Source organism: Vidua chalybeata, chromosome 29, assembly GCF_026979565.1.
Source record: "Vidua chalybeata isolate OUT-0048 chromosome 29, bVidCha1 merged haplotype, whole genome shotgun sequence".
Classification (NCBI taxonomy): domain Eukaryota; kingdom Metazoa; phylum Chordata; class Aves; order Passeriformes; family Viduidae; genus Vidua; species Vidua chalybeata.
In genome coordinates, this window is record NC_071558.1 from 2,843,071 (window position 1) to 2,858,142 (window position 15,072).

General features: G+C 67.7%; 2 protein-coding genes across 3 annotated transcripts; one reads left to right on the forward strand and one right to left on the reverse strand.

Moving 5' to 3' along the window:
* Positions 1-176: 176 nt before the first annotated feature.
* Positions 177-4,595, forward strand: LOC128801232 (dnaJ homolog subfamily A member 1-like). Of its 2 annotated transcripts, none has more exons than XM_053967007.1 (7): positions 177-222; positions 1,343-1,763; positions 2,743-2,847; positions 2,930-3,157; positions 3,236-3,466; positions 3,552-3,652; positions 3,759-4,595. In XM_053967007.1, exons 2-7 carry the CDS (start codon positions 1,361-1,363, stop codon positions 3,984-3,986), a joined length of 1,296 nt encoding a protein of 431 aa, XP_053822982.1. In that variant the 5' UTR covers positions 177-222; positions 1,343-1,360; the 3' UTR covers positions 3,987-4,595. The 2 variants fall into 2 exon arrangements, with proteins under 2 accessions (XP_053822982.1, XP_053822983.1); XM_053967008.1 differs by lacking the exon at positions 177-222 and having other exon boundaries at positions 1,289-1,492; positions 1,565-1,763.
* Positions 4,596-8,670: 4,075 nt separating this feature from the next.
* On the reverse strand, positions 8,671-14,375 carry CRABP2 (cellular retinoic acid binding protein 2). Its single transcript, XM_053967093.1, has 5 exons — positions 14,121-14,375; positions 12,840-12,922; positions 10,939-11,117; positions 9,376-9,492; positions 8,671-9,245 (listed from the first exon to the last, which is right to left on the reverse strand). Exons 2-5 carry the CDS (start codon positions 12,907-12,909, stop codon positions 9,195-9,197), a joined length of 417 nt encoding a protein of 138 aa, XP_053823068.1. The 5' UTR covers positions 12,910-12,922; positions 14,121-14,375; the 3' UTR covers positions 8,671-9,194.
* Between the last annotated feature and the right edge of the window lie 697 nt (positions 14,376-15,072).

Genomic DNA, 15,072 nt, shown 5'->3' on the forward strand with positions numbered 1-15,072 from the left:
CCGCTGTCTCAGCCAATCGCAACGCGAAGCGGCGCCCCGCCTCCCGGAGCGGGCAAGGAGCGCCCCCACAACCAATCAGCGCCGGGGCTGCGGGGTGATGGGCGGGCGGAGGAGGGCGTTTCCACCAATGGGCGCGGCGTGCGGCGCCGAGGGGGCGGGGCCGGCGCGGGGGGCGTGCCCGCGGCTTCCAGAGAGTTCGGAGACGGCGGCGGAGCGGCGGCGGTGAGTGAGGGGAGGGGGGGGGGGGGCGGCCCCGGGACCCCGCCGCGACCCCCGGACCCCCCGGACCCTCCACCCCCGGTACCTCCCCACCCTCCCCGCGACCCCCGGCAGGAGCCGGCCCGCCCCGCCCCGCCGGTGTCAGCGGCGGGCCCGGCCCGCGCAGCCCTGAGGCGGCTGCTCGGGATGACCCCGAGGGCCTGCGGGGCTCCGGGGCGACCCCCTCCTCCGTGAGCGCCGCGCTCGGGCCACGCTCCTCCGCGCCGCTCCGGGGGCTGGGTGCCTCCGCGGCTGCGGACGGGATGTCACCGGGCTAATGCGCCCTCGGCACCCCCGGGAGCCGCCCCGCGCGGGGGTCCTGGGTCGCAGCGGGCGGGACCGACCCAGCCCCGGGGGTCCCGGCACCAGCCTGGGCCCCGAGGGTCGCGGGGGACAGCGCCAGCTCCAGCCGCGGCGATCCCGCCTTGGCCCCGGCGGGACGGACCCGCCCCGGGGGTCGCCGGGGGACGGACCCGGCTCCGGTCCCGGCGAACCGGTGCGGAGTGGGACGCGCGTGTTTATTTACTGGTGCGCGGCTCACGGGCGCTTCGCCGCCGTCCCAAGATAAACACGTCCCCGCCCCACGCGGGGCTTATCGGCTGCGGCACACGGGCCGGGGGGGGCACAGGGGCACCCCCGAGGCCGCCCCTCGGTGCCGGACCCCCGTGCGGTGCCCGGCTGTGCCCGCAGCCGCCGAGCGGGATGTCAGCCGGGTCAGACATCCCCTGACAGCCGCGGGATGCTGCTGCGGCGGGGGGGGGACGCTTGAGGCAGGGCTGTGCGTGAGGGAGAACAGGGATCAAAGCGGTTTTGGGGGGTCCCGCGGTGGGACGGGAGTTGGGGTCCGCCCCCAGGTGTGCACACACTCGCAGGAGCCCTGTGTTGGGGGCTGGCCGTCACGTTGTTGTCACCACCGCCTGTCCCGCTGTGGGGGGAAACTGAGGTAGGGTTGTGCAGGGGGAGAGCAGGGATCAGCTTTTGTGGGGGGGGGGGGCTGTCGTGGGCCAGGTCGGGGGTCCCGGGCCACGCAGAGCTCGCGGCGCCAGGCTCACGGCGCCAGGCTCACGGCTCTGTCCCGTGCCAGCGCGTCACGGGCAGGAAGATGGTGAAGGAGACGGGCTACTACGACCTGCTGGGCGTGCGGCCGGGCGCCAGCCTGGACGAGATCAAGCGGGCGTACCGGCGCCTGGCGCTGCGCTACCACCCCGACAAGAACCCCAGCGAGGGCGAGCGGGTACGTGCGGCCCCCCCAGCCCCCTCCCCAGGCGGCCGTGTCCCACCTCACCGCCCCTCTCCCCCTCCCCAGTTCAAGCAGATCTCCCAGGCCTACGAGGTGCTGTCGGACGCCCACAAACGGGCGCTCTACGACCGCGGTGGCGAGCGGGCCATGAAGGAAGGTGGCCTGGGTGGCCGCGGGGGAGGCAGCGGCTTCGGCTCCCCCATGGACATCTTCGACCTCTTCTTTGGAGGGGGAGTGAGGATGCGCGGCCGGGCAGACAGGAGAGGTACGGGGATGAGGGACTCACCGTGACCCCGGGGTGGGAGGGGGCTGGTGCCCAGCACGGTCAGGAGGTGACAAACCTGCTGGCATCTCTTGGTGGGAGGGGGCTGGTGCCCAGCACGGTGCCCACTCAGGGGGTGACAAACCTGCTGGCACCTCTTGGTGGGAGGGGGCTGGTGCCCAGCACAGCCCTGGCTAGGAGGACAAGGGACTGCAGGGAGCCATGATGTGGGAGAGGGCTGGCACCCAAACGCAGTGTGACATTGGCTCGGGGGGGTCACAGACCTGCTGGGACCCCGTGTGTCGGTGGGCTGGTGCCCAGCATGGCACTGGCTCTGGGGTGACAGCCCTGCCTGGACCGTGGGCTGAGAGGAGGCTGGTGCCCAGCATGGCACTGGCTCAGGGGATCCAAGCGGGCTCCCCAGGCTGTCTCTGCCCCTGCGGCACAGCCCGGTGCAGCTCCTCACCACCCTCATTACTTTCTCCACCTGCCTCTCTTCAAAGGGCCCTTCCCTGTCCCTGTCCCGGCTTTCCCCCGCCGGCCCCGGGGCTGGGGCTGAGTCACGGGCCCCGGGGGTGGCAGCAGGACGCGGGGCGTGCGGGGCCAGCCCGGTGACTGATGGCATGCCTTCGGCCTGGGTCACAGGGACAGGGTGACTCGCCAGGGCGCTTCTTGCTGAGATGGCACGAGTTAATAGCAGGGCAATTAGGAGGCCGAGGGAATCATCCCAGCTGGAGGGCAGCTGAGAGCCCTGGGGTGGGAGCCCTGCCCTGCCCATGCTGGGGACCCGGCACTGCCCCGGGGCAGCCGGCAGGATCCGGCCTTGGAGTGGAACTGTCCCTGTCCGTGTCCCGGCCTCTGTCCGTGAGGAAGGAGCAGGACTGGCTCACCCGGTGAGCCTGAGTGTGCCCAGCGCCCGTCTGGCCGTGGCACGGGGGGTGGCACGTGGCTGGTGCTGAGCCAGGCTCTCCCCTGTGCCCAGGGAAGACCGTGGTGCACCAGCTCTCGGTGTCGCTGGAGGATCTGTACAACGGCTCCACGCGGAAGCTGTCCCTGCAGAAGAACATCATCTGCCGCAAGTGTGGGGGTGAGTGAGGGGCTGCGGGGCCCGGGGGGCCGCCCCAGCACCCCCTACCCCGCTGTCTGACCCCCTGCCCCCCTCGGCACAGGCTGCGGGGTGCGGGAGGGCGCCCAGAGAAGGTGCCCCAAGTGCCACGGCTCGGGCATGGAGGTTCGCATCCACCAGCTGGGGCCCAGCATGATCCAGCAGATCCAGACCGTGTGTTCCCAGTGCCAGGGCCAGGGCGAGTGGATCCGGCCCCGGGACTGCTGCCTCACCTGCAACGGCCGCAAGGTCGTGCGGGAGAAGAAGATCCTCAGCGTGCACCTGGATAAAGGTGAGCCGGGGCTGAGCGCGGAGCGGGGTCACCCCAGAGTGCCCCACGGGCTCTGAGCTTCCTCCACGCTCCTCACAGGCATGAAGGATGGGCAGAAGATCACCTTCCACGAGGAAGGGGACCAGGTGCCCGGCCTGGAGCCCGGGGACATCATCATTGTCCTGGATCAGAAGGAACATCCTGTTTTCCGGCGCAGTGGCGACGACCTCATTGTCAGGAGGGAGATCAGCCTGGCAGACGCCCTGTGTGGGTGCCGGCAGGTGATCCGCACCCTGGACAACCGCACCCTGCTCGTGTCCTCCCCGCCAGGTGAGGGGACTGAGGCACCTGTGAGTGACACACCAGGAGCTGCCAGCACTGCGGGGTGACCCTCACCTCTCTCTCTGTCTCTCAGGTGACGTGATCCGGCCTGGGGACCTGAAGTGTATCCCCAACGAGGGGATGCCTGTCTACAGGAGCCCCTTTCAGAAAGGAAAGCTCATCCTGCAGTTCGAGGTGAGCTGGAGCAGGGCGGCGGGAGCTCCCACCTCTGCCCTTCCCCGGTTGCTGCCGTCCACTCTCCGGTCACTCACACGGCCTCGCGCCCGCTCTGTGGTCTCAGGTGAAGTTCCCCGAGCCGGGCTGGCTCCCCGCTGACCGCCTGCGCCAGCTGCAGGCCTTCTTCCCGCCGCAGGAGGAGGTGATGGCCACGGAGGACACGGAGGAGGTGGAGCTCAGCGATTACTCGGCGCACGGCGGGCCGGGCCGGCGGCCCTACGCCGGAGAAGCTTACCACGAGGACGACTTCGAGGACGGGATGCGCCAGCACGTCCAGTGCCAGACCTCATAGCGGGGAGGCCCCCCGGGGGCAGGGGCAGGGCCGGGGCCGCGCGGTGGGGAGGGGCTGGCGGAGCCACCACGTTCAGGGATGTACATAGGTCGCCTTTCCGACAGCACTTCACCTCCCCTGCCCACCCCCCCCCGGCAGCTGGCAGAGCCCCCCCCCCCAGCCCTGCCGGGTGAGCCCCAGGCCCTGCCCTGCCCTGCCCTGCCTCGCCTCCAGCCCCGCGGCTGCCGTGGGCGGGGGGCTTGGGGGGCGTGGGGCGGGCTCCAGCTGCCGGTGGGCACATCCCAGCCCTGGCCGGAGAGGAGGAGGGGGTACCCGCTGCCCCTGCCTCAGTTTCCCCGTCTGTTGTGGTGGGGCCAAGCTTGTGCTGGAGCCAACGTGGGGAGGAGGGGAACTGCCCGCCCCTTTGGGGGTGCCCCTCTCCCAGCCCCACACTGCGGGGGGCCTGCTGCCCGGGCCCCCAGCTCCTTGCTTTGCCCATTTCTTTCCTTACTGGAGCCTGGCTCAGGCCTGGGATGCAGAGGGGGTGGCTCTTTTCTCTTTGCACAGGACAGGAGGGGTTGGGGGGGAACCCGTCCCTTCTCTTTAATTTATTTTTTGAAGAATTTTAGAAATTTTTTCTTTTTTTTTTTTTTTTTGGGGGTGGGGGGGGAGGTTGTTGACTTTGTACTTGGCATTAAACGCAAATCCCAACTTGGTGTGTGGGGTTGAGCGTGGGGCAGGGTGTGGGGTTGAGCGTGGGGCAGCAGGAGCCTGGGGGCAGTGACTCTGCCCCGCTTTGATCCCGGGTGTGCCTCAGTTTCCCCATCCTTACACAACCGGGAGGTGCCGGATCCTGCCTTCCCCTGCCCCTGGCTGCTCCCAGCTCCTCCTGCTCCAGCAGGGGAGCACACACGGACCCCAAGCCTGGGCAGGGGTCTGCCCCACTTCCTTCCCCCCCTTTGCCAGCCCTGCAACCCCGCCTTGTCCCTCTGTCCTTGACACAGTCTTGACCCCGTGGATACCCCCAGGTCCTTGTCACTTCCAGAACCCATCCCCAGTTACCCTCCTGGACCCTCTGCATCATCTCAGCCTCCCTGGAGACCCCCCCAGTGGGGGCAGACCCCCCCCCCAAACGGCTTCAGCCCCCCTTTCTCAGCCCTGCACTCACCCCATCGGAGGTTCCAGCCCTGGCACACAGCCGGGCTGCTGAGCTATTAAGGGCGAACCCCCAAAAAATACCCTACTGGGGGGGCCAAGCTGCATCCCATAACCCCCCCCCCCTCCGTGCCCCCTCCACATGCAGCTGCTGGACCAGACTCCTCTCCATGGGATGGGGGTGAACCCCCCCAGGGGAGCCCAGCCCGGGGGGCTCTGTGGGGCTGGGGGTAGAGGCTCCCCCTCCGCTGGAGCCCAGGAAAGCTCCGGCGCCAGCTGCAGCTGGAGGGGGAGAGGAGGAGGAGGAGGAGGAGGAGGAGGAGGCAGGAGAACAATGCTGGCCGGCCGCCAGCCGAGGGGAGTGGGGGGGAAGGGGGGAGCTCCTGCGCAGCCCCCGGCCCGCCGGGCTCGAGGAGGTGACACTCGCTGTCCCCCGGGGCTCAGCACGCCTTGCTGAGCCACCCAGGCGTCAGCGTCCCTGCTGCCCTGAGCCGTGGGGACAGCCCGGGGACACGCGTGTCACCCCGCTTCGATGGGGGCACCCCCGAGACCAGGCTGCAAGGAGCTGCCCCCCTCAGGGGCAGGGACCCTGTGCCATGGGCCAGAGCCCCCCCTTGGGCACGTGGCCCGATGGCTGCGTGCTGCCCCAGCCCTGCCGGGCACTGAGCAGGGTCCCCAGGCTTGTCACACACCCAGAGACCCCTCCGGAGAGCAGGGCAGGTGAGGGGCCGAGCCCCCCCTGGGGCTGGCACCCCCCTGTGCCCAGCTCCTGTCAGGCCGTTCTGGGCGGGGGGAGGATGCCTAGCAGCCAGCCTGGACCAGCCCGGGTGGGCTCCGAGCTGGGCAGCGGCCGGCCCGGAGGCTGTGGGGGTGCCCGGGGGGGTGAGCCCAGCCCTTGGGGGGCACAGCTTGGCTGGGGTCACGCTGGGTCCCTTCCCAGGGGGGCTGTGTGTGGGGGTGTTGTTCCTCCAGCTCAGCCTCCCTCCTCTACCCCATCCCCAACGTCACCGGAGCGGGGTGGCCCCCCAAGCCAGCCCGAGGAGTCCTGTCCCCCTGTCCCCCTGTCCCCTGCAGGGACATCCCCGGCAGGGCAGGAGCCAGCACACCCCCCTGGCTTCAGGCAGATCGAAGCCCCCCCCCCGCATCCGTCCCGATGGCTCCGGGGCAGGGGGGGGATGAGATGCAGCTCCCCCCACACCCAGCCCAAGCTCTGCTTCCAGAGAATGCATGGAAAAATTCCGGGGTGAGGGGCCAGGGCCCCCCAGGGTCGGGCATTCACAGAACGGGGAGGGGGCCGGGCCCCGCTTTGTCTCCGGAGATGAAAGGCGAGGGGCCAGCCCGGCCCCCTCCCCAGCCCGGGGGGGCAGCGGGGCCGCCCGGGGGCCACCGGGGTCACCGGGGAGGATTAGTGCCGGATTAGAGGCGCCGGGGACCTCGACACCACCCACGCGGAGCCATGGGAGGGGGGCACAGCCCGCAGAGCACTTTTGGGGTTACTCGCGGCCCCTCCATCCCAGCGCCCCCCCTCCCCAGCTCCGCACAGAGGAATTCGCTTTTGTTCCGAGAGCAGCCGAGCCGCGGCCGTGCTGCGGGGAGGGGGCGACTCCCGCCGCTGCCCCTCCCGGAGCCCCCCCCAGCCCCCCGGAGCAGCCGAACGGGACCCCCGGGCCGCTGCGGGGGCAGCGCAGGCAGCCACAGCCCCCTCCCCATCCAGACGTGCCCCTCTCCCCGCTCTCGGGGTCCCGGAGCCCCCCCAGTGATCCCCCCGGCCGGAGGCAAACTGGAGCCGTCCCCAGGGCTCGCGGGGAAAGCGGATATTCCTCCAGCGAGGGGAGGCCGTCGGAGCCGGGGGGGCGGCTGGATTCCATTACCGGCTGCTCCCGCCCGGCCCTGGCGCTCCCGGGGTCTCCGGGATCGCTCGGGTGAAGTGGGGAGGGGGCCGGCTCCTGCGCCCACCCCCGGGAGAGCCGGGACACGGCCCTGGCAGCGCTTTGGGAACGGCGCCAGGGGTGATGGGAGCCTGCCAAGTGTCCACCTGGAGATAACCGGAGCCTTCCTCCCCCTTCTCCTTCTCCTCCTCCTCCCCAGGGAAGGTGTAATTCCACCCTCGCTGCTCCTGGACGAGCTCCCGGGGTGCAGGATCACACCCCGGGCGTGGGGGTGAAGCCAACCCTGAGCCCTGGCTCCCTTCTCCGTCCCGCACTCAGGGCAGTGCCCCCCACCTGCCCCACAGCGGCTCGGGTGGGGGGCACTGCCCCCGAGGGGTCCCGGCCGCTTCTGGGAGAGCCGAGCTGGGCAGGGAACGGGGGGCAGGAGCACCCCAAACCTCGAGGCAGGGCAGCCCTGCACCCCGAGCCTCCCTGCACCTCCCCAGCTCACAGCCCCGGAATCCTGGGCTAATTAATGCCATCCCATGCAGGGCAATTATCGGGCAGCCCGAAAATTAATTAACGCACATAATAAACCCTCAGGTGCCCCCGGCTCCACCGCCCCAGCCGGGATGGGGTCTCACGCTGAGAGCTGAGGCACAGCCACACGTCCCAGCCCCACGCTGCCCTCCCTGCCCCACGGTCACCCCACGGTCACCCCAGAGCCACCACCCGCTTCCCACGCCGGGATGTGCCAGCCCGGCTGCCGCCCTCGCCCCCGGCCCCTTGCGCAACGGCCGGGGAGCGATGTGGGGCACAGGATCCGGGGTGTGGGATCCGGGGTGTGGGATTTGGGGCACAGGATCCAGGGTGTGGGATTTGGGGCACAGGATCCGGGGTGTGGGATTTGGGGCACAGGATCCAGGGTGTGGGATTTGGGGTGTGGGATTTGGGGTGTGGGATTTGGGGCACAGGATCCAGGGTGTGGGATTTGGGACACAGGATCCGGGGTGTGGGATTTGGGGCACAGGATCCAGGGTGTGGGATTTGGGGTGTGGGATTTGGGGTGTGGGATTTGGGGTGTGGGATCCGGGGTGTGGGATTTGGGGTGTGGGATTTGGGGCACAGGATCCGGGGTGTGGGATCCGGGGTGTGGGATTTGGGGTGTGGGATTTGGGGCACAGGATCCAGGGTGTGGGATCTGGGGTGTGGGATTTGGGGCGCAGGATCCAGGGTGTGGGATCCGGGGTGTGGGATTTGGGGCACAGGATCCAGGGTGTGGGATGTGGGGCACAGGATCCAGGGTGTGGGATTTGGGGCACAGGATCCGGGGTGTGGGATCCGGGGTGTGGGATTTGGGGTGCAGGATCCAGGGTGTGGGATTTGGGGTGTGGGATTTGGGGCACAGGATCCAGGGTGTGGGATCTGGAGTGTGGGATTTGGGGTGCAGGATGCAGGGTGTGGGATCTGGAGTGTGGGATTCAGACTGTAGGATCTGGGGTGCAGGATGCAGGGTGTGGGATCTGGAGTGTGGGATTTGGGGTGCAGGATGCAGGGTGTGGGATCCGGGGTGCAGGATCTAGAGCGCAGAATCTGGGATGTGGGATGCAGAGTCCCAGGGTGTGGGATCTGTGTGCCAGTGGGGCCAGCAGGAGAGACAAGGATACCACGGGGGTGGGGTTCATAGGACATTTATTAAAAAAGGAGGTAACAGAGAGAAGTTGGACCCTGGGGGGGTGGGGGGGGCTGGGACCTGGCACTGCCCCGGGCTGGGGGTTTGGTGTTCCCGTCTGGTACCATATTCACAAATAAATACTGGGGAGGGGTCGCGGGGCAGGGCTGGGGGCTGCGGGAACCAACAGCAGCCCGAACCCAAACCAGCTCAAACCAGCCCAAAAGGCAGGGAGGGGCCGCGTTACCCCCCGCCGCACCCCGGCACCTCGCCAGGCCCCGAGCGCGGCGGAGCGGGGCCGGAGCAGGAGACTCTGCTGCCCCCGGAGGACCCCGCCCTGCAGAGGGAGGGAAATCCGTGTGTGTGTCCCCCCAAAAAAACCAGGGGGTTCGCTGCTGTACCCCCGCCGGGGGATGCAGCACCCTCCCCGCGGCCGGGGGATGAGTGCAGGGGACCGACTGAGGGGACGCGGGGTGGGGGAGGGCGGATTTGGGGGGGGAGGGGGTCAGCTGAGCGGGGACGGGGGGTGGGGGGTCACTCCCGAATGTAGACCCTGGTGCACACAACGTCGTCGGCCGTCATGGTCTGCAAGGAGAGAAGCAAGGTCGGTGAGAGGGGCGCGGCCGTGCCCGCTCCTGCCCCCGCCCCACCGCGCTCCGGGGCAGTTCTGCCAGCGGGCAGCGCTGCCCCCAGGGCCCCGCATCCCCCCCCTCACCAGGATGAGCTCCCCGTCGTTGGTCATCTCCCGCGACCAGCCCGTCTTGGGCCCGTCGCCCTTGAGCAGCCGCTGCTCGCACACCAGCTTGTTCTCGCTCTCCCACCTGGCCAAGCTCTGCGGGGGGACGGAGGGCAGCGCTGGGTGGGCACGTGGGCACCGCCGGGGCACCCCCTGCCCGCCCCGGGGCATCTGTCACCACCCCCGGCAGCGGAACGGGGCCGTTCGTCCCTGTGCCAGGTGGGTGTGCGGGCTCACCGGGCACCGGGGGGCACCGGGGGGGGGCACAGGGAGGGGATGGGGGGCACAGGGAAGGGGGTTGGGGGCACAGGGAAGGGGTTGGGGGCACAGGGAAGGGGTTGGGGGGCACCACGAGGAGATGATGGTACAGGAAAGGGGTTGGGGGGGGCACAATGAGGGGTTGATGGCACAGGGAAGGGGTTTGGGGGCACAGGGAAGGGATTGGGGGGCACTGAGAAGGGTTGGGGCACAATGAGGGGTTGCGGGCACAGGGAAGGGGTTGGGGGCACAGGGAAGGGATTGGGGCACTGAGAAGGGTTGGGGGCACAATGAGGGGTTTGGGGGCACAGGGAAGGGGTTGGGGGATGCAGGAGGGGATGGGGAGCTCAGGAAAGGCTTGAGGGGCACAAGGAGAGGTTGGGGTGCAGGAGGAGGAGAAGGAGCTGCGGGGAGAAGGTGGCTGTGCACACACACACACACACACAGACACACACACACACACGTGAGAGCTCCTGCCCTCGTGCCAAACGTGTGTGCAAACTCGTGTGTGTGCACAGACACGTGTCCCTGCACAAACACACACACACACACACAAACACACACACAGATACACACAGAATCACACAGACACATTCACACTGACACAGTCACACTCACACAGACACACACACAGTCACACACAGACACACAGAGTCACACACACAGTCACATTCACACTGACACAGTCACACTCACAAACTCACACAGTCACACACACAGAGTCACACACTGTCACACTCACACAGTGTCACACTCACAGACACACCCACAATCACAGAGTCACACTCTCACACACTCACTCACATACAGTCACACTCACACGCTCAGTCACACACCCAGTCTCACACACTCACTCTCACACTCACACCCACTCTCACACACACTCTCTCATACACTCACACTCACACACTCAAACTCACTCACACACTCACACACTCACACTCACTCTCACACACTCACACTCACTCTCACACACTCACACTCACTCTCACACACTCTCACACTTACTCACACTCACTCTCACACCCACGCTCACTCTCACACACACTGATGCTCACACCCACGCTCACACACTCATACTCACTCTCACACTCACACCCACGCTCACACCCACTCACTCTCACACACTCACTCTCACTCACACACACACACTCACACACTCACACTCACTCTCACACTCACAGTCTCACACCCACGCTCACTCTCACACACACACACTCTCACACACGCTGACGCTCACGCCCACGCTCACACCCGTGTGCAGTGCCCGTGCCCCGCGCACACCTTGCAGGGCCGCCCGTCCACCGTCTGCTCCTCGAACTCCTCGCCCACCCTGAAGCGGATCTCGGTGGTGCGCACGGGGGTGGAGGTGCGGATGTAGAAGCTCTCCCCGTCCTGCCGGATCTCCACCGCCGGCTTCGCCGCCGCCGCCACCGCGATCTTCCGCAGCATCACGTTCACGCCTGGAGAGCGGCACGGTGGCACCGAGCTCCCCTCCGCACCCGGGGCGTCCCCGGTGAACCGGGGGGAGCGCGGGGGCGCGGCCGCAGCGCCGCCCTTGGCAGCGACACATCCCCGGGTCCAGCGAGTGCTGCAGGTGGCTCCAGGCAACCCCGACCCCCCCCCCCCCCGGCCACCGCTGGGCCACATCTGGCTCTCGTTACCTGCTGGAGAGGGCGGGAGGCGGGGGGGGATGCCGGGCTTGGCGCCGGATGCGCCCGGGGGAAGGGACGGGGGTGACGGGGGCAAGGGCTCGCCCAGAGCGGGGTGACAGCGGGGACAAGGGCCCCAGTCCGAGCTCTGGGTTAGGTGACCTGCGTGACCCCCCCCCCCCCCCCTTCCCCCCACCGAGGGGTCCCGCGTCTCCCCCCCGCAGCCCCCTCGCCCACCGCGGGGCAGCTGGGGCTTTGTCCCCGCTCCAGAGGCGGCTCATCCATCATGTCCTGGAGCCCCCGGCTGTCGCACGGGGAGCTGCTCTTTGGGGACATTGTTCCCGTGTCACCCTCGGGGTGTGAACTGACCCCCCCGAGAGGGTCCCCGCACAAAGGAGTGGGGGGGGGACACGGGGTGGCCGGGGGGGGGGGGCTCCAGGAGCTGAACCCCTCCCTGCAGTGGGAAGGGCCACGGCCCTGAGGGGTCCCCTCGATGGCCACGAACACCCCCAGGCCTGATTCACACCGGGGGGACGCCCGAAACCGAGCCCCCCACGCCCCCCACATGATGCTGACAGGGGTGGGGGAGAAGAAACAGCCCCCAGAGGGAGCGGAACCGAGGCTGGGTCAATCTGGGGGGCTGGAGCTCATAAAGCCCCCAGCCCCCGCAGGGACCAGCCGGGGGGAGCCCCCACTCGCGCCGTGGGAAAGGAAGAGGGCTCCGGGGGGGCTGGCAGATTTATTTTCCTGCTGAGGTTTCCCCGAGCCGGTTCCATCAGCGGGGCCAGGGCGGGGAGAAGGGGCGACGGGGGATCGGGAGTGAAACCCAAGAAAGTGATAATTATCCTGAAATATTCGTTACGTATCCCCTAACCTGGAAAATATTCTGCTCCGGCAGCTCCCCGGCTGGCGAGGAGCGGGTCAGGCGGAGGGGAGCAGTGGGGGAGCTGGATTTGATCCTGCCCAAAGCCCCGGGGACCCTCCCGGCCTGTGCCCCCGCAGTTCCAGCCCCCGCCATGAGTCCTGGCCCTCCCCACCCCCGCTCAGCCGAGCCCCAGCTCCGCCGTGGGGGGCAAAGGGGCCCGAGAGGAGGCCCGGGAGAATGGGACCCCAAAACAGCGGGGTCCTGCCCGGGCTGGTTCTGGGGACACCGGCTGTACCCAGGGTCCCTGGGGCAGGTGAGCCCGCGGGAGCTTTTGGGATGGGGGGCGGAGGGGACCCGGGGTGGTGCGGGTCCATTCTTGGGGGAGCACCAGAGTGGGGAAACTGAGGCAGGAAAGAGGCCGTATGGGATCCCCCGGGAGCGGGACACGCTGCCCGGCCCCCTCGTGCCTCCGGCCCCTCAGTGGGGCACCGAGCGCGAGAGCTTTGCTAAAAGGGGGTGCAGAGGGATCCCCCCGGCACACGGCGGCTCCGGGCACCGGGACTGCCGGGCTGGAAGAGGATTTGGAGGGGACACGGGGAGATGGGGGGAACACCCCAGCCCGAGGGAGTCCCGCAGGGACGCGGAGGGGGAGCGGGGATCCCACTCACCCAGCGCCTTCAGCAGCTCCTCGAAGTTTTCCGAGCTCTTCATCTTCCAGTTCCCGGAGAAGTTGGGCATCGCGGCTGCCGGCCTGGGGGGCGCAGGGAGGGGAGCGAGGGGGGAATAAGCGGTTCGAGGGATCCGCCGCTCCCTCGGCACCGGCCCCGCCGCTGGCTCCCTCCGTCCGTCCCGTCCCGCCCGCGCCGCCGTTTTATCGCCGGGCTGGTCCCACCCCCCGGCCCCGGCCCCGGCGCGGGGGCTCCGCGCTCACCTGCGGCCTGAGAGCCCAGGGGGAGCCCCCCGCCCCCATTTGCCGTGGGGGCGCAGGCTGGAGGCACCACCCGCTCTGCCTGTCCCCCCCAAACTCCTCCCATCCCCCCGAGATCCGTACCCTGCTGACCTCCCTGCGCCCCCCCCAGGCTGCGGCATCTCCCTGGTTCCCCCCCAATCTCCAGCGTCCCCCTCCGAAACTGCCTGCACCCCACATGTGCTGTGCCCCCAGGAGCTGCTGCACCCCCCAAAATCTGTCTGTACCCCCCCCCCCGAGCCGCCTGCACCCCCTGATCTCCGTGCGTCCCCCCACAGCCGCGTGCCCCCCCAAATCTCCCCGCACCCCCCGAGTGTGCACAGGGCACGCGTGTTTGCACAGGTGAGATGCTGGCACGGGCGTGTGCAGGTGCCCGTGCTCGCTTGTACACACGTACAACCCACGACTTGGACTGATCCACGACTTTCCCAGCCACACCACCACTCACAAACCCACTCATGGAATCACTCACAAACCCACAAAATCACACACAAACTCACTCACACACTCACAGAATCACACACAAACTCACTCACAAACTCACAAAATCACACACAAACTCACACAATCACAGAATCACACACAAACTCACTCACACACAGAATCACACACAAACTCACACACTCACAAAATCACACACAAACTCACACACTCACAGAATCACACACAAACTCACAAACTCACAAAATCACACACAAACTCACACACTCACAGAATCACACACAAACTCACTCACAAACTCACACACACACTCACAAAATCACACACAAACTCACACACTCACAAAATCACACACAAACTCACTCACAGAATCACACACAAACTCACACACTCACAGAATCACACACAAACTCATGCACACACAGAATCACACACAAACTCACACACACACTCACAGAATCACACACAAACTCACACACATACTCACAGAATCACACACAAACTCACACACACACACTCACAGAATCACACACAAACTCACGCCCGTGTCTGTGCACACTCGTGGGGCTGCAGCCGGCCTGGGGGTGAGCTGCCAGGGGCAGGCGACACCCCGCTCCCAGCCAGGTAAGGAGCGCCGAGAGATTTCCCGAGGTTTCTCAGCCCTGGGAACCGCCGCGGGAAGGGCAGGTTGTGCCGCGGGGCCGGTTCTGGGCAAGAAAAGCAAGAAATGGCGTTTCTGGTTCAGCAGGAGCTCTGGAATGGAAGGAGAGAGGCTTCTTCTCCGATTTGGGGTGAAAAGGCCCCACAGAGGCCCCCGTCGCCCCCCTCCTCCTGGCCACATCCCCCCCCCGTGCCCCCAGAACCTCCGGCTCGGGCCGGCGAGCCAAGTCCCGGCTTGCCGCATCCCTAATCCCCTGAAGAACAGGATTTCTCACCAAGCACTGACACAACCTCACCTACAGCAGCGCCGGGGCCGTGCCCAGGGGACAGGGACAGGGACAGGGACAGGCAGAGCTGCAGGGGCTCGGGGAGGGGGTGCTGGTGAAGGGTCACTCCAACCCCTTCACCCCAGGGACCTGCCTCCCCCCATCCCGGAGTCACAGGAGGGGCGGTGCTGTGGGTTTGCTCCAAATCTGGGGAAAATGGGGGGGGGGGGGGGGAAAGAAAAAAAAAAAAAAAAAAAAGCATCTCCATTCCAGGATAAGTGGGAGGAGGGGTCTGGGGTGGGATCTGCCTGCAAACTCCCAGGGGCACCCCCGTCCCCCTCGTCCCGTGCTGGGCACCGTGCTGGGGTGTGAACGGCAGCACCGGCAGCCCCACATCTGGAAGGGATTCTTCAGGGAAGGGCGGATAAAGCCTTTGCACCCCACCCTCCTCTCCCTCCCATCCCGGTGGAGCCCTGGGGCGATCAGGCGAACCACTGGCCCTAAATAACCCCCCCGGAGCGCCGGTCACCCCTGGGAAGGGCACGGATTCTGTCTGGGAGGCGGGTG

Excerpts from the sequence above, each read along its gene's own strand:
- LOC128801232 (XM_053967007.1), top strand. The coding sequence starts at position 1,361 with ATGGTGAAGGAGACGGGCTACTACGACCTGCTGGGCGTGCGGCCGGGC. Across the intron at positions 2,848-2,929 it reads CATCTGCCGCAAGTGTGGGG|GCTGCGGGGTGCGGGAGGGC; the intron begins GTGAGTGAGGGG and ends CCCTCGGCACAG. Across the intron at positions 3,467-3,551 it reads GCTCGTGTCCTCCCCGCCAG|GTGACGTGATCCGGCCTGGG; the intron begins GTGAGGGGACTG and ends TCTGTCTCTCAG.
- CRABP2 (XM_053967093.1), bottom strand. The coding sequence starts at position 12,909 with ATGCCCAACTTCTCCGGGAACTGGAAGATGAAGAGCTCGGAAAACTTC. Across the intron at positions 9,493-10,938 it reads TGGACGGGCGGCCCTGCAAG|AGCTTGGCCAGGTGGGAGAG; the intron begins GTGTGCGCGGGG and ends GTCCCCCCGCAG. Across the intron at positions 9,246-9,375 it reads ACGACGGGGAGCTCATCCTG|ACCATGACGGCCGACGACGT; the intron begins GTGAGGGGGGGG and ends CTCTCCTTGCAG.